This window comes from Crocodylus porosus, unplaced genomic scaffold (genome assembly GCF_001723895.1).
Source record: "Crocodylus porosus isolate Cpor-Errol unplaced genomic scaffold, CroPor_comp1, whole genome shotgun sequence".
Lineage (NCBI taxonomy): Eukaryota > Metazoa > Chordata > Crocodylia > Crocodylidae > Crocodylus > Crocodylus porosus.
Window position 1 is genome coordinate 2,813,637 of NW_017728911.1, and position 24,997 is coordinate 2,838,633.

A 24,997-nucleotide genomic window follows, 5' to 3' on the forward strand; every position below is an offset into this window, starting at 1 on the left:
CCCTGGGGAGTGCATGCTTCTTGTCTGCCATCACATAGACGCATAAAATATAATGAAACCCAGGGAGACCACTTGTTTTTTAACATTCACTGGTAACGAATATCCAGCACTGCATAATTCGTTTTCCATTTTCTTGCCTTGTCAGCATCTCTTACTTTAATGTGTCATACGCTAGAAAACTGCAAATGTTCATTGCCTTCCTGCTGGCTCAGCATGGAGAAGAAAGAGGAAGATGTAAGAGTAACCCCAGTTTGGAAGTGTTTCCCTTTGGAGGGGATTTATGTGTCCGTGACTGGAGCTGATTCATTCTCTCAACATTTACATGGAAATCCTGGCTCCTCCGTGGGCTGAGCATTTTGGAGAGAAATGAGCTGGAAATGCATACATTAAACTAACTAACTTAACGGCCCCCAAGTGATCTCATTCTGTATGGGAACAGACTGGCCTCTATTTCTCTTCCTTGATGGATCAGTTTGTTTTGCTTTAAAGTTTTCTGCTTTGCATTCCTCCCTCCCTAAAAAAATACATGACTCCTGGTGCAGAACATATTTCCAGAATTGCCCCGTAAGCTAAGCCTTTGTAATAAGATCAAGGCAGGTCATGCAATGTGATCCCCTTTCCCTGAGGTGCTAGCCACATGTGCATTCCTGCTCAGAGATGAGGCCTCTTTGGCCCTTGCTTCATTCTGAATTCTACAACCCCACTAATTTTCACTCTGTGGTTTGCATGGTGTTTGTATGTAGGCACGAGACCAACTGAACAAAGCCCTGCAGCTGAACAGACATGATCTGACATACATAATGCTGGGAAAAATTCACCTTCTGGAAGGGGAGACTGACAAAGCCATAGAAGTCTATAAGACAGCAGTGGAGTAAGACTTTTACTCTTCTTTTCCCCTCCTTTCCCCCTTTTTGTCTATGCTGAGAGAAATTTGATTGGTGTCCTATATATGAATTTGGAACAAAAATGCATGATTAAAAAAACAAGACTTCAGCCAATGCCTCTGTGGGCACTTCTGAGCTAGGCACCATTGCTCTAAGTTACAATACTCCTGTTCCAACCAACAGCATGTCAGGGCAGAGATAACTATTTGAAACCTCTGGCAAAAGAAAGATTAAGAACAAATGAATGAAGATGCCTAGGAGCAAATGTGTTTACACTACACTTCCCAACTCCTAAGAGTCACGTGCGAAAGCTTAAGAACTAGCAATGATTGAGAACTGCTTGGGACTGTCACAACTCCATTGCTGGCAATAGCAGTGCCATCAAATGTAATTTTGGGCCTGTGTTGGCAGGGCTGTGTGAAATTTTGATGGGTGTTTCGTTTCGAAGATGTTTCGACGCATTTTGAGCTCGAAAAAGCAAAATCAAAATGAAACAAAAGGCTTTGAAACAGCTTTAAAATGAAAGGAGGGCACTCAAAATGTTTTGAAAGTTTCAAAACATTTTGAGTTTCGAAGGAAGCTGGGCTTGTTGAACCTAAACAGAAACTAAGGCGAAGGAGGTGGAAGAGCGGGGAAGGACTGCTCTCTGATATTGACATCTAGCTCGTTGTTCGATTCCCCAGCTCTCCGATCATTTCCCCAGCTGAAACTGTAGTGGCAGCTTGATGAAACCCAGCATGCAGATCCGGGGGCCCACGCCTCCCCGGGAAGAGCTGGGGAATCAAGCTGGGAGCTTTGGAATCAAACCGGAAGCTGGGGGAATGCTCAGGTCCCTGAACATTTCCCCAGTTCCTGGTTGGATCCCCCAGGTCTCTGATTGCTTTCCCCAGCTCTTCCCGGGGGGCACGGACCCTTGGATCATGTGGGATGACAGCAGGCTGCCACTGCTGGCTGGGACTGGTGCTGGGTGCAGCCTGTGCCAAGTGCCGGGAAGCTTGATTGCTGCTGCTGGCCCCAGCCGGCAGTGGCAGCCTGCTGTCATCCCACGTGCCAATCTGGGGGACCGCACCCCCTGACAGGGCTGTGAGGCTGTGCCACTCCTCCCAGGGGGTGTGGGCCCCCCGATCTGCATGTAGGATGACAGCAGGCTGCCGCTGCCAGTTGGCGCCAGTCCCAGCATTGGGTTCTTCCTGGAGCTCAGTGCAAGCTGTGCCAAGCAGACTCGGGTGCTGACACTGGCCCCAACTGGCAGCGGCAGCCTGCTGTCATGCCATGTGCAGATCTGGGGGTCTGCACCCCTGGGAGGAGTCCAGCACAGCCCTACAGCCCTCCCAGGGGGCGTGGGCCCCCAGATCTGCGTGCAGGATGACAGCAGGCTGCCACTGCTGGCAAGTAATATGAGTTCTGCTTTGAACAGTTTGAGATAAAGTTTCCCAGAATCCCTTGTACCTATCTCCTTGAAATTTGGCAGGCTTTGTGCCCTCAGAAAGGGCTGCCATCCCTGCATTTTTTTATTGGAATCAGACAAGAAATGACAAGGTTATAGGCATTTTCATGATTCCCCATTATAGCTTATGGGCAAAATGTCAAAATGTGTCAAAACAACGAAACAGTTTTGACAAAACAAAATGAAACAGCACTTCAAAATGAAATGAGGAAATGAAACACTGTCCCTTCGAAACAGCCAAATGAAAGTTGGAATGATATGGTGCTGTTTCGCACAGCCCTACCTGTTAGAGATTTATATACTATTTCGTGAATGAACATGAGGACTAAATAGGCTGGTAGAGACAGAGAGGTGCTATGTGAGTTTCTGCCACCCAATCCGTGTCTCTGAAACCTGATCTGCATTGTGTCAAGCCATTCCTGAGCACGGATTGATAGAGAAGTTCAGTGAGCCAGCGGACAAATGCTTAAGATAGACAACTGGCAATTATTTCTACTAATTAACAACTGTGCCCACAACTGGTCTGTGGTAAAGCATACTGTTATTTTTGTTACCCCTTACCCTCTCATTCACCTGTTATTGTCTTGCTTTTTGTAGATGGGAAGCTTTTGGGGTATGGACAGTCATTATATTTTTGTACAGCCCCTGGCACACCAGGCTTCACCCCAGTTGAAACCTTGTAGTTGTCAGTGCAGTATAAGTGTCACATTTCTTGCAACCCTAGCTAGGATTTGAAAACTGATTCTCATATATAAATGTCTGCCTTGTTAATGCTTGGTGCTTCTGACCTGCCTTTTCTTTGTTGCTGTGATTTTTCATCAAATTGTGATTTGCCTGAAATACCCTGGTGATGGGGAGGCTTTCAAGGATTTAAAAACCTGGTGTCCATAGATGCAGTTAGATATGAGGGCTTGGGCATCACAAATATATCATTAAAAACATGGCACACTCATTTTAAGTCTTTATTTAGAGCATGTCTTAGTTCTGTTGAGCAGAATAGTGTGCGTTACCCATTAACTACAAAGGTATCTCCTGCATTATATCTAAGGGGCAATGGCCTAGTTGTGAAAGCAGAAAGGGAGTCCCAAGCACCTTCTCCAGTTCTTACACTGACCTGTTGTGAGACCTGAAGTCATCTAGTCTTTCACACCTGGGGTGTACTCATAGTGAATACGACCTACTTCACAGGGATTCATGAGGATTCATTCATTCTCATAAAGAATTTTGAGATGTGCGTGCGTAACATGTTATTTGAAGGCAACGTGGTGGTGGTGATGTTGTTTTGTTCAAGTCAGAGTAATAGTTTCACAGATGGTGGTTTATTATTTTTAGTAGCTTTTCAGGTGGTCTGTGCTTTACTTTCTATTAGTGCTATCAAGAGACTATAAAACCATGGAATTTGTATTTCAGGTTTTCTCCAGAAAACACAGAGCTCCTTACAACACTGGGGTTGCTGTATTTGCAGGTACTAATATCTATTAATTACTATGTAGATTTAAGTGTATTTAAATGTCCTGATAGTATGTGGAGTTAATCTGTGTATCTCCTTTTAAGTGTGATACGTTTTTCTACAGGCTGCATCAGGCAGGACAGAACTTGCTCTTTTGTGTCTTCTTTATACACTTGGCCATTTAAAATAAAGTGCCTTGATTTCCTGGATCTGAGCCACAGCAGGAATTCTGTTTGGCAGCTGCTCTAATTGTGATACAAATCATCTCAAGTGCAATAAAACATGACTTGTCACTCCCTGGTTTCTCAAGCAGGAGCTTAGCAAGCTACTCACCTAGAAAAAGAGCCATGAAATTGTGAGCTAATGCACCTTAGAAAAAAACAGAATCAATTTAAATATCAAAAGCACATTTATTACTGTGGACTTGGGGGTTATACATGAAAAATCATCTTTCCCTGAAAGTGCTATCTCCTTGCAGTATTTGGTACAACCACAGTCTAGAGAACTACAGGACTTTCAGAGCAAAGGTGCACTAGGCTCAAGTCAAAGTGCACCAGCAAAGCCATGGAAGAAGCAGAAGAGGGGAATTAAGGGATAGTGCCTTGCCAGGGTTGTGTGACCAGAAACTTGCACACTCACATCCAGATTCACTAGGGGAAGTTAGGCAGCTATTACTTCTTTAGGTACCTAAGGTGAACATTTAGGGTGCATTCCCAAGAGCTGGAACATTTGTTTCCCTGGGGACAAACAGCAGCAGCCTGTGCACATGCACTCTGGCACGTGGCATGTTGTCCCAGGTGGGGTAGGTAGGGGAGGCTGGGGCCAGCACCTGCAGGTAGGCATGCAAAGAACCCCTCGAGCCCTGACCCGTCTCTCAAACAGGAGCCCAGCTGCATTCACAAACTGCGTGACAGACATACCTGTGCTAGTATTGCCTGTAGGGCCCAGCTCCATAAACATGTTCAAGTACCTCTAACTCCACACAGTACAGAGCCAGGAGGAAGTGCCACCCTTTTACCTCACAAGCTAGTGATTAATTAGGGCAGTGGTGTCAAATTCATTTGGGCCCACAGGCCAGGTAAGCAGTGCAGGGCTCCCTGCAAGCAGGAACCAGAGTCAGCTGGTCTGGAGAATGAGCGGCAGCTGCATTACTTGCTGCAGCTCTAGGAACTACAGCAACTACCACCACCACCACCACCTACTCCACCCACATATTTTCAGCCCTGCAGGCCAAATAACAGCTCTTAGACCATAACTTTGACATCCCTGGATTAGGGCACTCACCTGAGATGTGAATGACTCAGGTTTGGATCCCTCCTTTATTCAAGAAAGCCCCCTAACCCTTAGCCTTTAAGCTGTTTGGGTTGGAAAATTCCTGATCTCTTCTGCTGAAGCTGTTCCATTTTCTATACTTAAACATACATTGGAGGAGAAACCAAAACCCAAGTCTTTCTCATCCCAGATGAGTCCTAGCCGCTGAGCTAGAGACTAGCATTCTCCCTCTCCCTGATGCTTAATGAATGATTATTTCATGCAGAGTGGAACAGCTTCAACAGAAGAGACTGATAGACCCACTGTAAAATATCCTGTAGCCTAGGGGTTATGGCACTCTCGTGGGATATGGGAAATGTGGGTTTGAACCTCCTCAGGTAAAGGACTGATTTGAACTGTATTTCCCATATCCCAGCCATTAGGAGATTAAGTCAAAAGATGGGCACCAGCATCATTGCCACCACCTTCTCTTTCTTCCAGCAAGAAAGAAAGGATGGACATGCTTGGGTAGAAGGAGCTTTTGGCTGTAAATCCCAAAAGGAGACAACTTTTCTCCAGTCCATAGAGAAGTGCCTGGGGCTGTGAGGGTGGGGGCTGGATCCAGCCAGTCTGCTGTCCTCTGTGTTTTCTGCTAGCTGAGTTAGGCAGCTTCCTGCTCATCAGTGACTTGGGTAAAAACCAGTTCTGGAGCACTGATTTTTTTCCCCACACACTGTATAGGGAGCCTGAATGTCTGACAGAGTTGTAAATACTACTAGGTGGCAGGGCATCTAGGGGCAAGGCTTGACAATGTGAGCCTGTATCCCCTGGTTAATTGAGCCCCAGCTTTCTACACTTTGACTTCCTTTGTTAACAACTTATTACATCTTTGGACTTTAAAACTAACTTTAAAAACCTTTAAAGACTTTCTCCAGATCTCTTACCAGCCTTAATTGTCTCTGTGATCTACAAGAGATATGAGACCGATTCTATCAGTAGGTGTCAGTGCATCGGGGAGAGGGAATGGAGTTTGAATAGTATATTTATTCAAATCCAAGATGAGGTCCTGCCCTCCCCTCATTCAACATGGTGTGTGTGTGTTTGGGGGTGGGGGGAGTCCCTTGTTTTAGATTTGAGAATGGAGGGGGAAGGTTGAAGTTGGGTCCACAGCTACTGTCCACACCCTGCCTCTGCTTCTCACCACTACCACCCCACCACCTCTGCTTCTTCCTGCCCCCACCCTCCTGCACCCCACCACTACTGCTTACCTTTCTGTCATGGCTCCAGCGCCAGCTAGGACTGTACTCCCGCCCAGGGCACAGAGCGTGGAGCACGTGCTGCCTCTGACCCCCACCTGGCCATGCCGGGGTAGCGGGGGGGCAGGCAGCAGGGGAAGCAAGTGGCAGGGAGCACAGTGTGGGGTGCTCAAGCATGGGGAGGCAGTATGGGGAGGTAGGTATTGGGGTACAAGCATCACTGGGGGTGGCTGGCAGCAGGGCGAGCAAATGGTAGAAGGGACAAACAGCAAGAGGTGGAGATCAGGCTTTGCTGCCTACCATGCTGCTGCTGCTGCTACTGCTGTGGGGAATTAATTTAAGATAATCCTCCAAAAATTAAATTCTGTACATGGAAAATTATAACAAATGTGTACATTTTCCATGTCTAGAATCTAATTATTGGGGGATTGGGGGAATCTTCAATTCAGAGTCATCTCGGATTTGGTTAACCATTATAAATTCTTTGACAAAAAACCCCACACTTTGGGCCACATTTTATCTTGCTTAAGCAAATGGAATCTCTGGATTAGCTCCATTGAAGCCAGTAGGTAATACATGTGACCATTTCGTGCAGGCCTTACATGCTGCTGGGTGGTGGGGGGCTGAATAGCAATCCAGAATGACTTTCTGTACAGCCTGAACCATTGCATAAATGGAGGAGTCTGCCTTTTGGTCTGATTGGTCAGTGTTCGGTTTCATGGCGTTCCCTGTGTTGCTAGGTGAGTAGCAGGGATCCAACTGGTTGGTGATTATGAAGTAAAAACACTGCCTAGAAGGAAAAGAATAAAGGTAACTTTTCTGAATTCCTTGCTTCCGATGATGGTGGAACCAGAATCTCTGTTATCTGGAACTAGTATATTATTTATTAACCCATCTGTGCCTGCATTTGAGTCTTTATTTATTTATATATCTATTTATTATTTTTGCAGCTTGGGGCTTATCAGAAAGCATTTGAACATCTTGGAAATGCACTTACATATGATCCCAGCAACTATAAGGTACCAACAGGAGTAGAAAAGCGCCTGTTAAGGTTACCTTAGGCTAATTCCTATGGAAGAGGTTTCTTAGATATGCTCAGCTCCTGTTCATGGGGAAGTGGGAAGGGACCATGCCCCAAAAACTTGTTCCAAAATGCATAGATTCATGGATGTGTGGGTTGGAAGGGACCTTAGCAGATCACTGAGTCCACCCCCCTGCCCTGGGCAGGAAAGAGCGCTGGGGTCAGATGACCCCAGCTAGGTGTATCTCTAGCCTCCTCTTAAAGACCCCCAAGATAGGGGAGAGCACCACCTCCCTTGGAAGCCCATTCCAGATTTTGGCAACCCTCACTGTAAAGAAGTTATCCTCATGTCTAACCTAAATCTGCTTTCTGTCAGTTTGTGGCCATTGTTCCTAGTTACCCCAAAGGGTCCCCTGGTGAACAGGGCATCTTCTTTTCTCTGCTGTCTCCCCCTGATAAATTTGTAGGCAGCCACAGGATCACCCCTCAGCCTTCTCTTGCAGAGGCTGAAGAGATCCACGGCCCTCTATCTCTCCTCGTAGGGCTTTGCCTGCAAGCCCCTAACCATACAAGTTGCCGTTCTCTGAACCCTCTCGAGGTTGTCCACAACCCTCTTGAAGTGTGGCACCCAAAACTGGACACATGTCTGTGACCTTCATCCACTAGGGAACAGGGGATGTTAGCTGAAGAGTCTTTTTGGGGTTTTTTATTAAAAGTTGTGTGTTTTTCATAGTGGAAGAATGAACTTTTCTGCAAACATCTTGTACATGTTGTTTCAAACTGATTACATGCATCACAAGAGTTGTGTGTCCTGCTTCTGTGCATTTGTTATACCTCTGCTACGTTCAGAAGCAAAGCACAAGATGCAAGCAATGTTCTACCATGTTATCCTGTCCATACCTTCCTTTGTCTGCACAGCCCAGATGCAAACTTCAGTCTCCGTCCTAGACCTAGTGTGTGTGTGTTAGGGGGGTGGGTGTTCGACTTGGTTAACCAAACAGGTGATCTTGATTTTGTTCCTGACTCTGAAGCTGATTCCCTGTTAAGACTCCAACAGGACTCTTCAGTTCTTGGTGACTATTACCTCTTCTGAAAAATGGGGATAATCATAGAATCATAGAGAGAAGTTTGACTGGAATGGACCTCTAGTCTAAAGGTCATTTAGTCCAACCCCTCTGCCTGAGGCAGAATCATCCCTATCCAAATCACCCTATATAAATCCATTATCCAACCTTTTAGGAAAACCACATAGTCAACCCAGACATAGCGCAAGACATAACACCTAATCCACCACAGATAAAACAGGGGGACCACAGTGGCCAAACTCCTGCTTGCAAAGGTTCTTAAAATATGCTTGAGAGATTGCAGTAAGAGGGTCATGCTTCCCTCTTCCTCTCCACCTCCCTCTGCTACAGAGGAAGGCAAAAACTCCCACAGTCCCTATTAGTCTGACCATGGGGTGCAGTTCCTTCCTGACCCCAGATATGGCAATTAATCTGACTCTGAGCAGAGGGCAGGGAACTATGGGTGGCAAAGCAAGATATAAGAATAAACCAAGTACTATGAAGATGAAAAGTTCATTATTCTTCCAGCCTCTGTGTCAGACTGCTGTGAGCTCTTATGAATAATTTGACAAGCATAGTTCAGTTTTAAATTAATTTTGGTGAAATAGTTTTGTTTTTTTGTTCAGTCATGTCTATTCAATGATTTGCAATGTCAGCTGCAGTCAGTAGTGTGAGCTAGCCAGATTTTGCTGGATATGTCTTGGTGCTAAGGAAGGTGTTAATTTCTTCTTACATTGCCTTGGGAATGTTTCTGTTTTAATTTGTCAGGGTAGGGAAGGGAGAAACTACAAGTACACAGACGTTTTCAGAAACCAGACTTCTGGAAGCTGCAGCTGTGTTCTGTGCAGTGGACACTATTGGCTAGTCAAAATCCAGCATTAATGAGCCATGTTGGCCAGAACCAAATGCCCAATCCTCTCCCTTCATGCTCTTGAATTTCCCAGTTGTTCTGTATTATGTGTCTCACCCTGAAAGCCCTGATCAGAGGACTGCCAAAAGAAAGATGCCCTTCACAGCATTGGACTCAAAATGCTTTTAGTTCAGTGACTTTGTAGCATTTCCTTCCCACTGTGCATGGTGGAAGTGAGTGCCCTCAGCCAAACACTATCATATTTTTTTACAGGCTATCTTGGCAGCAGGCAGTATGATGCAGACCCATGGAGACTTTGACGTAGCCCTCACCAAGTACAGGGTTGTAGCCTGTGCTGTGCCCGAAAGCCCCCCGCTATGGAACAACATCGGAATGTGCTTCTTTGGCAAGAAGAAATATGTGGCAGTAAGTTGCCTTCCTTTCTGTCTGTGGTTTAACTTTATTTGTGGAGGAAGAAGAATCCTTTTCATGTGGCAGAAGCTAGAGAATTACCTGGCCTGTTTAAGCCATGTCATTGAACAGTGCCATTCTCTTTTGTAGGCAATCAGTTGCCTGAAGCGCGCTAACTACTTGGCTCCCTTTGATTGGAAGATTCTGTACAACTTGGGGTTGGTCCACCTGACAATGCAGCAGTATGCATCTGCTTTCCACTTCCTAAGTGCTGCCGTCAACTTCCAGCCCAAGATGGGGGAGCTCTACATGTTGCTGGCAGGTAAACTTTTTCTGTCTGTGTTCCTCATGGACATGCACAGGTCAAGCATATCCTCCTTGGGACATGCAGAGTTTTAATGGGAGAGAGCCCAGAGTTGAAGTGTCAGCTCAGCACATCCATGTTTAGGAGCTTTCACTGCTGGGTGACTTGATGGGTTTGAATCAGATCAGTCATGACCACTCCATCTCATGACCCCCTTGTTTAAGTACAATTTTTGATACAGATGGGTGTCCACCATCACAACCCACGTCTTTGTATGATAACAAAGGGGCCATGGACACTGAACTGCTTTCCCAGCTTGCTTTTCAAGGAGTCTGTGGAGGTCATGCAAGGAAGCTGAAACTTCTCTGTTCACGAAGTGACTTTTGGGGCCAGAGTGTGTGGGTTCCTGCTGTATCTGCAGTCTGGCATTCTTCACCAGCACTGAATCCACTTCTAGAAACAAAAACCCAGATTGCAGCTTCAGTGGCGAACAGTTTGTATGTTTGAGAGGAATCTGTCTCATCGCCCTTCTCAGTCTGACAGTGTTACTGAGAGATTAAATAAGGATCATCTGTATAGAAACCTAGCCTTTGAGCAGGCAGCTTAGCTATAGAACATTTAAAATCCAAACACAAACTGGGAACCAATGGCTGCATCCCCAGTTGCTTCCTGAGATACTGCAGTCATCCATATGGAAGTGATTGTAGTAGCCCTGGACTCTGGATATGAGCAAGACATGCTGCGTCATGGGGACAGATTATGGTTGTCTGCAGCTGCCTTGACTGGCAGGTTTAATGAGACCTCTTGTAACCCAAGCATATTTACACTATGCTTTCAGTGAGCTAAATGCTTTTAAATTGGCCCCAGAAGAGGTTTCTTTGCTGTATATTGGGGTCTCGAAGGGCAATAGGATAATGTGCTGACGCTGAAAAGTACCCTTTGCAAATGAAAAGGAGAAAAATTGTCTACTGTTTTGCAAGAGACCTGAAATGCTTCTTTCTGGTTTTTGGTACAGTTGCTCTGACAAACCTTGAAGATACTGAGAATGCAAAGCGATCCTATGAACAAGCCGTAGCATTGGACCAGTAAGTCTTAATTGTGCCTGTCCCTGTTGGTTAAACAAGCTGCCTTCCCTCTCATACTTTGGGTCCCTTCTTATACTTTGTTCCTTTGTAAAATCCTTTTGTTCCTTTAAAAAACCTTTGGGACAAGGGAGCACTCTTTCATTATTAGAGCCAAGCAAATAACTTGTGGTAATTCTAAGAAATCAGAGGAAGGTTTTATTTGAAACAACCCCAAACTGAAATACTTTAGAATTCAGTGGGCTAAAGAGAATAACTAGGTTCCAGTCCCTGCTCTACTGTATTGATGTAGCCAGTTTGAAAGAGCTTCAGCAAGAGAAACTTGAGGAGAACCACCTCCGGAGAGCCAATAGCTGACAGACTGGGGCTCTCTCTTAGGGAAGCAGAGGTCTGGATACAAGTTCTTACTCTGAATTGGGCAGCACGGGGAACTTGAACTCATGTCTCTAACATCTGAGAATCTAACCAAGTGGGTTCTTGTGTAGGAGACAGATGGCAGCAAAGCTGACTCTTCCACCATTTTGTGAACAATGCCTGCAATTCTCTCTGTGAATTCCCCAGTCCCCAACCTCAAAATTGAACATTTTGTTTTAGAAATGCCAGAATGAGCTGTTCTAGTGTTTCTGGGTTTTACTTTTCTTTTTCCTGGTATATTTTTGGCCAAATCATTCACCAATTTCATTTTGAACCTGTGAGTAGTTTTGGCCTCTCAAAAATGCATTTTTCAGCAAATTTGATGAAAACCTTGCACCCGTGTCTCCTCGCAAATACATCAAGCATCTGCCACAATGAAGTAGTGGTCCTGATTGGGCATTCTGTTAATATGGACAATCAGGCTGTGAAAAGTTATCATAGGAGGTTAACATTTCATCTGCAAAAGCCACAAGGTGGCACTATAAAGCTCCAGTCAAGTCTCAGCTGTCAAGAGCTGGGTAGCAGGAATGAGATGGTTTTTCTTGCTTATGGTCATAGGTATTTTTGAAAGTTGTGTACCCTATAAAAAGGGACACAAGTTTTTCAGATACAACATAGGATATTTTACTGCAGTTTTCGTCTGCTGTGTGAACCCTTTAAGTGTCCCCTTCTTACTCTATAGGTTATCATGGATAGCTGTCACTGCTTGCTTGAACAGAAAAGCTTTTTAAATCAGTTAACCCAACCTAGTTTTAGGAAAGGCAGTTGGAGTCACTTCAGCCAAATTCTTAACTAAGTTCAGTTTATATGGGAAGGTGCTTCTTCATTTGCCACTACGGATAATCTCCTTGAAGCAACCAGGCTTGTCGTAGTGTGCCAGGGGAAAAGGTCTCAGGCTGACTCTGGAGCTCACAAATTTGCAGGCAGAAACCTTGCCAACAGAGCACGCTTACAAGAGGTTCATCTAGAGACAAGGCACGCAGAATCCCCCATGTTATAGTTACTGAATCCCTTTTCAGGGTGGAAGTGCACATTCACCAATAATATGTCAGAGGTGACTCATAAACACTATATTGCATTGTTACAGCAAGAGAACACACTGCATTTATAAAACAAGCATCCACCAAAGTCATTGCCTGCAAGTCCAGCTGCATTGTTTCTCCTCACTTTCAGAATCCAAGCACTCTGGGCGTTTATACATGTACTCTTGGAGTGGGGGTGGGAAGGAGGGGCACTGTAATTAGAGCGGCCCCAAGAGCTGCTCTAATTAAAGCGCTCAGAGCATCTCGTGTATTAGCATCCCCATGCTTAAAAATGGCAGCAGGGGTGCTTTAACTAAAGCTCATTCAATGAGCTTTAGTTAAAAGTGCCCCTGCCACCATTTTTAAGTACAGGATGCTGATAAACAAGACTCTGGAGTCTGCTGGAGTGCAGTAATTACCATGCTCTAGCAGACTTAATTAACTGAGTCTGCTCCAACGTGCTGCAATTATAGCACATTGGAGAATCCTCACTGCTCTTGTATAGGGGCCCTCTATGGCTAGTTGGGGAGGCATATGACTTAAGGGAGAGCATCCAGGCAGCTCAGCAATGACTATGAATTTGTGAGAGGAGATCAAAGAGCACAAATTGGAACTCAGCTTTACAAAGTCAGCCTAAATATCTGGCAGTCTTAGGATACTGGAGCCATGCACAATTACCAGAAAAACAAAACCTCATCAAAGCTGAAATTAGAGCTAACAGTGACTTCTGGGAGGCACACCCAGACTTTTTTAGCCTTGAATCTTTTGTGGCTTGTTCAGCTGACTTCCCTTGTAGTTTTTCCAGTTATTCTGCGGTTGAATCCCCATACCCACAGGCATTCTTTGCTGGCATAACTCGTACAGTTTGGCTGGGAAGATGATTGCAGTTTCAGTTTCCACATACATGAATAATTTTTATAGAAGCAGCAGCATGATACTGGCCTGGGTGCCAGAGTGAGGTCTGGAAGGAAAAGGACCTTTTAGAGGTCTTTATAAAAGAAGTTGCTTATTCCTGGCACTGGATAGAATGTGGTTATTCTTCCTCCCATTAAAGATTCTCTGACCTGTCCATACACTTCCCCTCTCCTAGGGAAAGGCTAGTCTAATACAGAGAGATCAATCTAGATTTCTAACTACTATTCTCAGAAGTCAAATCTGGTCTCTCTTACCCCAGTTCACAGCTTTTATGCATTGCTTCCTGGGCTTTGATACTGGCAGCAAGGTTTGTAGCTGTGGAATCACTGAGTTTCTCTATTAAGGTAAATCAAGGGTATTAAATTTGTCTGGCCCCATGGGACAGATGAGTGACATGGGCCTAATCCATGGGCCAGATTGGATCAGCAGGCTCACAGACTTCAGATCCTTGCTAGACCTCCCATGCAGCCACAGCTCCCACTCCTGCCACTCTGGGATCCTTGCTGCATACAGCATGCATCCTGGAGTGACCGGGGCAGGTGCTGCAGGCCACATTGTCCATCCAGGACCAGTACCACATGTAATGTGGATTCCAGACTGGCTACTCTGGGATCCATGCAGTGCCCTCAGCAGCTGGTCCAGGACAGCACCAGATGCAGTATCTGCTTCACCCAGTCTGGGACCCACATTGCACATGGTGCCTGTGAGTGCCACATGCAGCATAAGTCTCAGACCAGCTGGAGCAGACACTGTGTGCTGTGCATGCCTGGGGCAGGCAACACACATGCAGTTCCTAGAGTGGTTGAAATGGGTGTTGCTTGTGATGCCCACCCTGGGCTAGTCTGGGTCAATTCAGACCCAGGGATAGCACCAGGGGCTGGATAAGAGGACTCTGTGGGCCATATCTGGCCTGTAGGCCATACGTTTGAGAAATAAATTAACAGTTTGAGTTCTAAGTGCTGCTAGATCTTTTTTTTCTAGCAGTTTTCTTTGTTGCAGCATTGTTGCATCTGTTACCTAAGACTTGTCATGGTCTGCACGTAATGTGATTTTCTATTTGTTGGACGATATCTGTAAAGCTTAAATCTTCAGTACCTAGGTTGCAGCCTTGGTGAAAGGCTCATAGTGGTATTATAGTGGTGCTGGACTCCTTAGTCAACACTGATAGTGCTGCTGCGCAGCAGGAGTAAGTGCCAGCCCCTCAGGCATCACTGTTTATTGACTGCACAAAACACTATTATCCTGGCATGTGTGTTATGATAGATGTGCATGTCTCACCTTGGTGCATACATGTTATATCATTCCTCCCTGGGGAAGAAGTACAATTATAAATTATGCCGTCACTCTACACACTTTATTAGCATCTCTTAATCATCCCTTTAGAAGATAATTCTGATTTTAAAGAAGACCTAGCCAGATGCAAGCCTTGGTTGTCTGCATCCTAGCCTGTGGCAAGAATGAATTGCAAACATCAGGTTATGTAGATTCCATGCTGGAAGTGGTTCTGTTTGGGTTATCTTTCTATATCAGAGATGAGGCAGATGCACTTTGTTCAGTTTTCTTCAAAAGCAAGCACTGAGCTCAGACTCCTCCTGCATTGTCAGTGCAGCCCTCAGGCAAAATGTGGGCATCCCACTTAAAACAAAATTTGTTGTCTAATCAAGTTAAAAAAAAGACCTTGACCACTGAATTGGAGTTTGTTATGCCATAAATTGGTGGAGCATGGAGTTATACTTCTCTTAGTTGTTTAGATTGCTTATATCTCTGGCACTTGCTGAGACTGTTAGAGGGAAAAGTATAAAGGGCTGCTGTGCCTTAGCAAAGAGCCTAGATGCCTTGGAGAATGAGATTTCCAGGAGAGAAATCTCTGAAATGCTTTATCTGTGTACGCTGCTGTCACAGGAGAATGGGAGGTTACACAGCAGAGCATACGAACATCTGGGAATGCAGTGCTATGGGTGTCCATGCTTTTTTGTGCACATGCATTATGAGAATCTTTATTTACTAGATTACCTACTATTTATCTGAGAGGCTGATTACACATGAGAGAGTTTAGGGGTTTTTTGAGCGAGGGAGAGGGAACAGAATGAAAGAAAGAAAGAGAGATTTATTCTGCAGTACTCTGAGGCCCTGCTGGCTCTGTCTCTAGCGCATGCCTGTTCTGGAGTCTGGAACCACAGGGTCTCATGCCACCAAGTTGTTTTGTCCCATAATCCTGAGCAGGGAGCTTTTGGAAGACTGAGGTGAATCAGTGATCCAGATCACTTTGTATACTGTAAAGAGCCTCCCCCCACCCCCACCCCCATACACACAGTCAGCCAGTGTGCACTGCCATGTGTATGGGGGCCAAGACAGAGGCTTTGTAAGGTCCTTCTGCCCTTATCCAACAACAAAAGGTGAGAAACATGGGGGAGATTTGCACTCAAAGAGAGAGACCAATACAGCACAGCTCCAAGCTTCACTGATGAACACTTATTCTAGCCAGAGACTTGAAGAGCACAGCCATAGTTCACTTCCAGTCATCCTTACACAGTCTTTGGGTACAAGAACACTTGGTCAACTAGGCTAGCCTGGGGGGGATGCTGGGCTCTCAAAAGAGCTGTTAATATTGAGATTGGCTTTGTTTGGAAGACTATGGGCTCTGGGCACAGCTTTCCCTATTAAACTGCTGGGAGCCTGATCCTATTTAAAACTTAGGGAACCAGGTGTGTATAATTGCCCATGCAAAACCAATTTCATCGTTAATGACTCCCCCATCAGTCAAGCTTTACCATAGCTCCACACCTGATGAAGGGCACAGAAGCTTATTGACCCTCTTGCTCTGTAGCAGCTCTAAAGCCAGGTAGCAAGTCAAACCCAGAACATACTGACATGCTCCATTTCTCCAAGGCCACTTCCTCACTGCATTTCAGTTTACAGCCCCAGCCATTTTGCTGGTGGAATTGGTCCCAAAAGCTCCATGCATTTTTTGTGAGTGGGGATGGGCGAGTGCTTTATTCTTGCTCAAAAAATACCCGAAGCATTTTTATTTAAAAACAATTTGTCATCCAACAAAGAGCATGTATGTCAACCTGAAAGGTTAAAAGTGACTGAAAACAAGGGTTACAAATTTTATCTTCCAAACCACCTTTACTCTCGTATGACAGCAGCCTCCATGCATAACTCTGGTACCTTCATAGAATCATAGCAGTTGGGTCGGAAGGAACCTTGTAGATCTTCAAGTCCGACCACCCACCTGGGCGGGAGAAAAACTGGACTCAAATGAGTCCAGCCAGGTAGGCATCAAGCCTCTTCTTAAAGACCCCCGGGGTAGGAGCCAGCACCACTTCCCTAGGAAGTTGGTTCCAGCTCCTAGCCGCCCTAACTGTGAAGTAGTTCTTGCGGATGTCTAATCTCAACCTACTCTCTAATAACTTGTGTCCATTGTTCCTTGTCATGCCAGGGGGCGCTAGGGGAAACAGTGTCTCCCCCAAACCCTTCTGGTCCCCCCTAGTCAGTTTATAGACAGTCACCAGGTCCCCCCCTCAGCCTTCTCTTGTGAAGGCTGAACAGGTTTAGGTCCCGCAGTCTTTCATTGTAGGGTCTGCCCTGTTGTCCCCCGATCATGCAGGTGGCCTCCTCTGGACCCTCTTAATGTTGTCCATATCCCTCCTGAAATGGGGCGCACAGAACTGGATGCAGCACTCCAGCTGTAGGCTGACCAGCATGGCATAGAGAGGGAGGATCACCTCCCTGGCCCTACATGAGATGCACCTGTGGATGCATGACAAGGTCTGGTTAGCCCTGCCAACCGTGACCTCGCATTGTTGGCCCATGTTCATCTTGGAGTCAATAATGACTCCAAGATCCCTTTCTGCCTCCGTGCTCTCAAGAAGGGAGAACCTTGTTCTCCAGGAGAGTCACCAGGGTTGTTGTAGTACATTGTGGCTTGTTTGCTCCAGCTTTGCTGGTTGTGCTCTGCTCTGTATTGGGCTAGTCAGGGTTGATTCACACAGAGAACTTAAGACTGTAGCTCTTTGCAGCATGTGTCATGCAGCCTATGTGGTGTATTTGCTACAGGTGTAATCCCCTGATCAATCTGAACTATGCTGTTCTGCTGTATAATCAGGGGGATAAGAAGGGAGCACTCTGCCAGTACCAGGAAATGGAGAAGAAAGTCAATGTACTGAAGGAGACCAACACTCTGGACTTTGACCCTGAGGTAGGTTGGTAAGAAGCAGCAGATGTGAGCAAGTAGCTGTGTTGTTATGAGTAGCACTAAAAGAGCAGGAGGTTCAGCTTTTGAGGCCAAAGTCCACTTATTAGAAAAAGAACGCTGTAAGGTAGACATGTATAACTAGACCAGCTGTGCCATGAAAGCTGCCTGCTTCATCTCAGCGCTAATAAATCAGGCTTTTCAATCAATAAGAAACAAGGCAGGATTCCTTCTCAATTAAGTGAACAGATTAGCAGAGTGGTGCTTCCGTGTGTTCTAGCCAGTCTCATACAATTTGGTCCTTTAAGCTATTGGTAATGAGTGAAAGGCAGTGCCTGCATACAGCCCAGGAGACTGCTTATCTGAAACTCTCAGCCGTTTCCGTAGGGGTGAGTCTACAGCTGTATTGTACAGTCACCTTTTTAAAAAAGGTGGCCTGGGTGATATAAATATAATGGGTGGAGGCAGAAGCGTGTCTCCTGTGCATAAGTGTTTATAGCAAGACTTGCCTTAGCCAACTGGGAAACACACTTCTTTCAGCTAATTCCTGTAGCTCTTTCCTACCACCCTTGCTGAAAAGGTCAGTCCTCTAGGGCAGGGATGCTCAACCCTCAGCCTGTGAACCAGCTCTCATCCCCAGAGCTGTGTCATCCAGCGATGGAGCTCCCCACAGATCTGAAACTGACAGCAGGGGAGTGGTGCCACCAGTCCCTTGCTGCCAAATTTCTGGGTCCATGGGGAGCCCTGCAGGCTGGATAGCATGGCCCTACCCACTACAGGATGGTGCAGGGGAAGAGTGGGGTGCCAGGGCCCAATCCTGGGGTGCAGGGGCCCAATCTTGATGTGCATGGGTGGCCCAGGGACCCTGAGCCCAATCTTAGTGTATGGCGGCCTGCTCCCAGTGGTCCAGGCAGAGGCAGTGCAGGGCCCAAAACTAGCACATGGGGCTGATCCAACCCATGGACCAGCCTCACAGCACTCATTCAACCCATGGGGCCAAAACATTGAACACCACTGCTTGTAGGGTGATGCTGTTCTCTTATTGCTTTGCCAAAACTCACACATGGATGCTGAAGCTCAGTGATTTGGGCTGGGCCAGGCACTGTTGTTCTGTATGCCTTATTGCATTCCTGGTAGCAATTCTCTCTTGCTCTCTATTGCATGAGAAGATGGTGGACATGGCCCAGAAGATGGGAGCTGCTCTGCAGGTGGGGGAGAGTCTGGTCTGGACTAAACCTATTAAAGATTCCAAAGCAAAGCAGCGAGCTGCATCTGGCAAACCCTCCAGCACTCAGCAGCCGTTGGGCTCTAACCAAGCCCTGGGCCAAGCTATGTCTTCAGCAGCTGGGTATGGGAAGACTATTCAACTTTCTTCAGGTAATTCCCTCTATGGGGTAGGTAAATAGGAGAGGAGGGAGTGTTAGAAGGTACAGCAACTGGGCAGGTATGTCCCTTTCTTTGTATACTGGTGCATGGCACATGTTAACAAGGCCCTTAGATGGTGGTACAGCATAGATCTAAGAATTTAGCATCAGCCAAGCCTCACTTTGTGTGGTAAAAGCACCTGGAACAAAAGGGCTTTGACTCTGGTGTTGGGGCTGTGTTGCACCATAGGGCTCTTGCACAGTTCCTGAAATCTGGCCCTGTGTTTTTTAATGTCCCTGACACTTCTGAACCATTAATTCTTCCCCCCATGCTCTGGGAAGGAGCTGGTCCCAGGAACCAGGCCTCTTGTCTTCATTTGTCAGGTGACAGAGAGCTGACAGAAAAAGAGCGAGGGGCAGGCTGATGGGAGAAGGGAGATGTCTGACAATGTCCAGATCACATTGGCAGCACTCAAAGCCCTCCTTTGTAATGGAACCTGGCTTTCCTTTTCTGAGCTCCATCCTACTCAGGGCAGTTCAAGAGAGAGACATCCTCAGCAAAGAAGGAGCAACTGCAATATATGAGGAAGGTGGGGGGCTACCTTCTGACCCAGAGCTTGCGGGACTGAACTTCTTCTTCCCTATCCCATTCACTCTTTGGTTTCGAGGAGAATGTTAGAAAGCACTGCTTGTGGGGATGCTTTTGCTCAGGTAAATCTAGTTGCAAGGGGCTGAAGCAGGCAAGAGGTTCTGTAGCCCAGGCTCCGCTTCCTGCAGAAGTTGTTGTCAGGAAAATTTAAAACAAAATATAAAGAGAATGAATTGGGTTTTGCCTGCCAAAATGTGCATCAGGGATTTTTTTTTCTTGCCTCTGCAGCCTTCAGCCCCATGCAGAGCTCCTTTGCAACTTCAGTCAACATTCAGTTCAAGTCTGCATGTAAATAGCTACTTGAGAATATAACTAGGTCATTTTGATTACTTTATGTAGTTTTAGTTCTTTCATATCTGCTTTCCCCACAGACTTTTGTTGCAAAAACAGTGAGCTGTCTTTATTCCCACTTGAGTATAATCCAGCCCTACTTGAGACTCTCTGAGGGGGGAAATAATATGAACTGTTTTAGGCTACTGTTGGCTTTGCAGATTGGATTGGTCCCTGCATTTCATTTCCATTTCTGTAAAACAGAAATAAAGACCTCTAGGGGCTTCGAGACCAGTGGCTGGTGAACCTGTAAGAATGTAGTAGTATTGGCAAGCTAATTGCAATTACAGACATGAGCAATCTGTAAGTGATTCATTTTCAGTCACGCTTCTGTGTTTTTTCTCAGCACAGTGAATTCTTGCAGAAGAGAATAGACAGGGCACCAATGATGTAAGGAGTGCAAGAACATTGCAAAGACCATTTATGGTATCCCCAGCTGCCCCTCTCTCTCCTCATGGCTGTCTTTTTGAAAGTAGAGCATTATTAACCAATGTCCCTTCCACTCAGCATTGTTACAAACTGCTAAAGGCTCCTGCCTGCATGTGCCAACACTAGTTGGTGAAAGCAGAAGCTGAGGCCTGGAGGGGTTATGTCATGTCTAGGTCATGATACAGGCACAGCACAGCCTTGACTCCTCTGCTAGTACTGTTTCTTCTGGCCTAAAGAGGAAGGATTGGAATAACCTTTCTCTCTTCTGTACTCAGGTGGTGGAATATCAGCTCCACTGGCCAAGCCCCCTTCACTGCCTCTGGAACCTGAACCAGGCTCAGAAACAGGCCCTGAAGAGTCTACAGAGCCTCAAGAGCGAAGAAAAGAGAAGTGTAAGAGCAGACTGGCTGCAGAATAGAACATCAGCAGTGAACAGACTACTAATGGCCCTTTGGGAGCAAACTCAGCACAAAACTTGCTGACTGAAGTAGTGGGGAAGGGCAGCTGCCTCTAGCATAGCCTGCAGTGAATTCACCCCACTGAGAGCTTAGGCAAAATGCAGCTGTATGCTGGTAGTGATGTTAGCTTCTGCCCTGTGACAGTGGGTATTTGCTCAACAGCACCCAGAGGAGGTTTCTGAGTAGTTACCACTATTGCTGTTGTACTGCATCATGAAGGAATAGACAGAAAGGTCCCTTCTTTCCTTCAGGGACCAGCTGCTTGGTTATTTTACACACAAGTCAGGCGTAAGCCACCCAGAGGGGTGCTGAAGTGCTGAGATTGCCTCTCATCATGTTGCACTGTCAACTACAGTGATCCTGCAGCTTTTAAAGCAGCAGATTGAAGCAGTTATCTCATTAGGACACAGTGAGGATCAGTCCCCTTTAGGAACTGAGCCTGCAGCCTCGTCAACAGCCAAGGAAGCTCTGCCACCTTCCTGTAGCAAGGTCAGTGGTAGAAATGGGGGATGGGGAGGATGATGAAGTGCAGAAAGCAAGTGGCAGCCAGGTCAGTCTGTGGGCTGCCAGCCTAGAACAAAGCTTCTGTGCCTGATGGAGGAGCCTCAGCCAAGTCCTGTGTTCAGTAGAGATGAGGTTGTAGGCTCCTGAGCACTGGTGCAGTGGAGTTGTTCACAGTCAGTGCGCAAGTTTAATTAAGTCACACCTCTCTTCCACCTTGTGTGAAAAAGCATTTGCAATACTCTTCTCTTGGGCAGCTAGCTGAAAGGAACCTGCAGCCTGTGCTCAGTGCTGAGCCCCTAGTCAGGCTGAAACCATCATGCAGCGATGCCTGTCCTGCAAGGTGGAGGGGATAGAGACACTTCCTCTCTATGTGACTTTTTGGCAGGGAGCAAGGGAAAGGAGAATAGGCTTTTACTTATAAGCCTTGTTAAAGTTTACCTTGGTGCAGTTTCATACTACGTGCCCCAGTGTTAGAGCTTGCAGTGTCCTCTGAAAAGTCCCAGTTATACTTCCTCTTTTTGTTGGAAGTTTTAAAATAGGTTGGGCAACTTGGTTTTAACTGTCAGCTCCTCTGTAAGTTACTGTGTTCTTCATTCACGGCTAGTAAAAGGCTGCAGGTGAGCAGGAGCCGGCCTGTTTAATCACAGTAACTGATAACTTTATGAGTTAAGTTGCTGCTGAACTCAGAGTCACCTCACTGGTATAAATGGCATGTAAATAGTCCCAGGCAGGCTGACAGCTGCACCACTGAGATGTGTAATAATTCACCTTACTGCAAAAAACAAAACAGTTCTTACTGTCAGTGGAAAACCTAGGTTTGGAGAAGAGACGGGCCCGTGGAGCCAAGCAGAAACAGAAATTGCATTGTCTTTTATTTTGCTGCTTCTATCTACTCAAGTTCTAGAGGGAAGTTTTTCTCTCCAGAGGCAGCAAGTCCATTTTTCAGTAAGTTTATTGATAGCAGGTAGCAGAATTAGCCAGTTAGGGTTACTTATCTTCAGATCCCATGCATATTCTCAACCATCCGCTTCCTATAAAGCTGAACCATGTAAAGTCTAACCTCATGTTTAACGCTGCTAAAGCAAGAGGAGTTGTACAGCCACAGTCTCTAAGTACCTGTTTAGCATCCTCACAGAAAAGCTTTTGAAGGCCAACCTATGCCACGTTATCTCGGCCCAAGAGGGGAGCATTGCAAAGCCTTTTATAAAACTTCATTCAAAGCCTTCAGCTGGAAAAGTGACTTTTTGGTGATTACTTCAAAAACAACTGCCAGCTTAACCTTCTTGATATGATGGGAAGCAACAGTAGTGGAAGATGACTTAAATGCCTCTCAAATACAGCCCCCTTCATGATGGTCGCTATTTTGTGAAGAAAATTACATTAGTATCCTGAAGTATGGTGGGCACTTAGACAACCTTGCCTGTGGTAAACTGTTTTGCAGAGGTCTGACAAGATCCTGTGCACATATTTTCCTCAGGAAAGGACACAGCAGGGCCCAGGCTCTATCTCCTTGCTGTCTGAGGGTTATGCCAGTTAGTTGGCTTATGGTTTTCTGTTAAGACAGCTGTCATGTGTTGACTGATCTGGCCCTTCAGGAGAAACTGCCCTTGCAGCTGCAGCCAGGCTACCTACTCCACATCTAAATGCAGCAAGGAACATTAATGCCCACTTGAGGTCCTGGGAGTTTTTCAAAGGCTCGTTTAGCTTAAACTGAGACTAAGTTAAAGAAAATAAGATTTTATGCTCCCATCCATTTCACTACTAAAGACATGTCTCCCTGGCCTGTTCTTAGTGTCACAGTTCCTCCAAAATAACCATTTCCTGACTACAAATTAAAGTAGAACTACTGCTGCATAAAACCTCAAAAGCAGAATTGCTCTTCAAGCCCTTGTCTTTCACTCCCACAGGGCACATTGCTGCTAATTATGTTTTAAGTGATTATTCAATGTTTAAAGCATGTAAATACAACAGGTGCAAGGCATCTTCAGTAATGTTGTCACAGGAACTATGGGACAAGGTTCACAGGTGTTAAGAGTATTCACAGATCTTAATGACAGTTTGGAGCAGCAGGTGCCCACCACCTCCAGAAGTCAAGTTGTTGATCTTGTTCACCTTCTGAGTCTAAAGGTGCAAAGCTGCATGGGCATTATTGAATGTAAATGCAGTTTGGGCCAGGTTCCTGTCAGGGCTAACACTGGCTATTGAGTCTGATTATGCACTGCCATGCAAAGTAACACCAAGGCAAGTTCAGCTTAACTTTACTTCCCGATTGCATTTTAATGCAAGTTCAGTAAACTGATGGCAAAGAGAGATGGCCTTGTGAAAGCATTAAATAGAAAGGAACACTTAAAAAAAACAACCTGTATGATATCTTAAGGAAACTGCAGTCCAGCAAAATTGGGCTATAAGAAGGCTTAAAACTGAAGTGAGCAAAATAATGTTGCTTTAACGGTGGCTGCTGAGGCCCAGGAAAATCTCCATTCCAGCTAGGGAGGTGATGGCCATTTCAGTTTGAGTATTATATAAAAAAGAGTAATTTACCCGAGCATGGATCAATAACTGACAGTGCCTGTGACAGAGAAATCCCATAGCCTAACTGAAACAGGAAGACTGCAATTCACCTCCAAGTAATGGCCAGGCTGTAACATGTTGCTTTGAGGGGACTTGGTAACCTAAGTCTTTACACCAAACAGGTGTGGAGAAGGGCAGGAATATGGACTTTTATTTAAGGCTGTTTGTGGCAGGTTATGAAGCAGCTTTTCTATTTTGACTGATTTAAGCAGCCTCTGCCAAACTTCAGGATTCTTATCTGGACCACAAAGAGCAGCAATCCTTAGCTTACAAGACAGTAGGAATAGTCAAGTTATATCTCCCCAGAAATTTGGAGTCCCTGTTTATGCTTGTAGTTGTGATGATGGTCTGCTTTGAAGTTTTCTGTAATGTAAGGATTTCACTGACATACTGCCAATGCATGTGCTATGTTTACAAAGTTCAGAGGTATTGAAAGATGGATTTAAAATAACCTTCCAGGGGAAGTTTGCACAGAAGCAAATTGAAGACAGCAGGACCTTGTTACTCTCTAGCCTTGGGCAGAAGGGCAGCACATTTTTCAATATACAATTAGAGACATAGCTGCTGAAGATGATAAATGGAATTGACACCATTTAGTTTTGGCCTTTGAGTTTTGTGATATAAACTGGATTCTCAGTAGCTGCATCTAAAGCTGTTTACAGTGAACTTTTGGTGCTGGGGCAAGGATGAGGCTAGGCTGACTTCCGTCTAAAAACTAAGGCAGGGTATAGAACAGGATTTTTCAGTGGGACTTGTGTTCTTAAGTAACATAGGAGTTTGGTAGATCTATTCCTTATGTTTTAGACCAGCTTTTGCCCCAAAACATGGTATCTGAATGATTTTCCTTCTTTCATAAACAGACATTTGCAATGGAAAAACCATCTGATCCAAGAGTGTCATGAATTTGATTTCTAGGGACATGGGAGCCATCTGCTTTTTTATGACCATAGTCACACCCTTAGACCAGTTAAAATGGCCCTGCCTCTCTTTAGATTAGGCTGCAAGAACATTTTGGTGTCCTCTACCTCGCAAGAGGTGCCACAATTGATTCAGAGGTCACACAAAGACTCTTGGCTAAAATGAGTAGCTCAGAACTAGAAGTCAGACACCTGGTGTCATTGGTTAA

At 45.6% G+C, this 24,997-nt stretch overlaps 1 protein-coding gene across 3 annotated transcripts in view; it reads left to right on the forward strand.

The window, feature by feature from the left end:
- BBS4 (Bardet-Biedl syndrome 4) overlaps positions 1-24,757 on the forward strand; it is a 72,497-nt gene extending 47,740 nt beyond the window's left edge. For 2 of the 3 annotated variants that reach the window (XM_019533285.1, XM_019533287.1), the window contains 9 exons: positions 744-871; positions 3,742-3,796; positions 7,239-7,307; positions 9,497-9,649; positions 9,785-9,956; positions 10,954-11,023; positions 17,431-17,572; positions 18,736-18,943; positions 20,614-24,757. In XM_019533285.1, coding sequence (XP_019388830.1) covers positions 744-871; positions 3,742-3,796; positions 7,239-7,307; positions 9,497-9,649; positions 9,785-9,956; positions 10,954-11,023; positions 17,431-17,572; positions 18,736-18,943; positions 20,614-20,756 — 1,140 coding nt within the window. In that variant the 3' untranslated portion in view covers positions 20,757-24,757. The remainder of the gene's footprint in view (positions 1-743; positions 872-3,741; positions 3,797-7,238; positions 7,308-9,496; positions 9,650-9,784; positions 9,957-10,953; positions 11,024-17,430; positions 17,573-18,735; positions 18,944-20,613) is intronic. The other variant, XM_019533286.1, reaches the window with a different exon arrangement.
- The last annotated feature ends 240 nt before the right edge of the window (positions 24,758-24,997 follow it).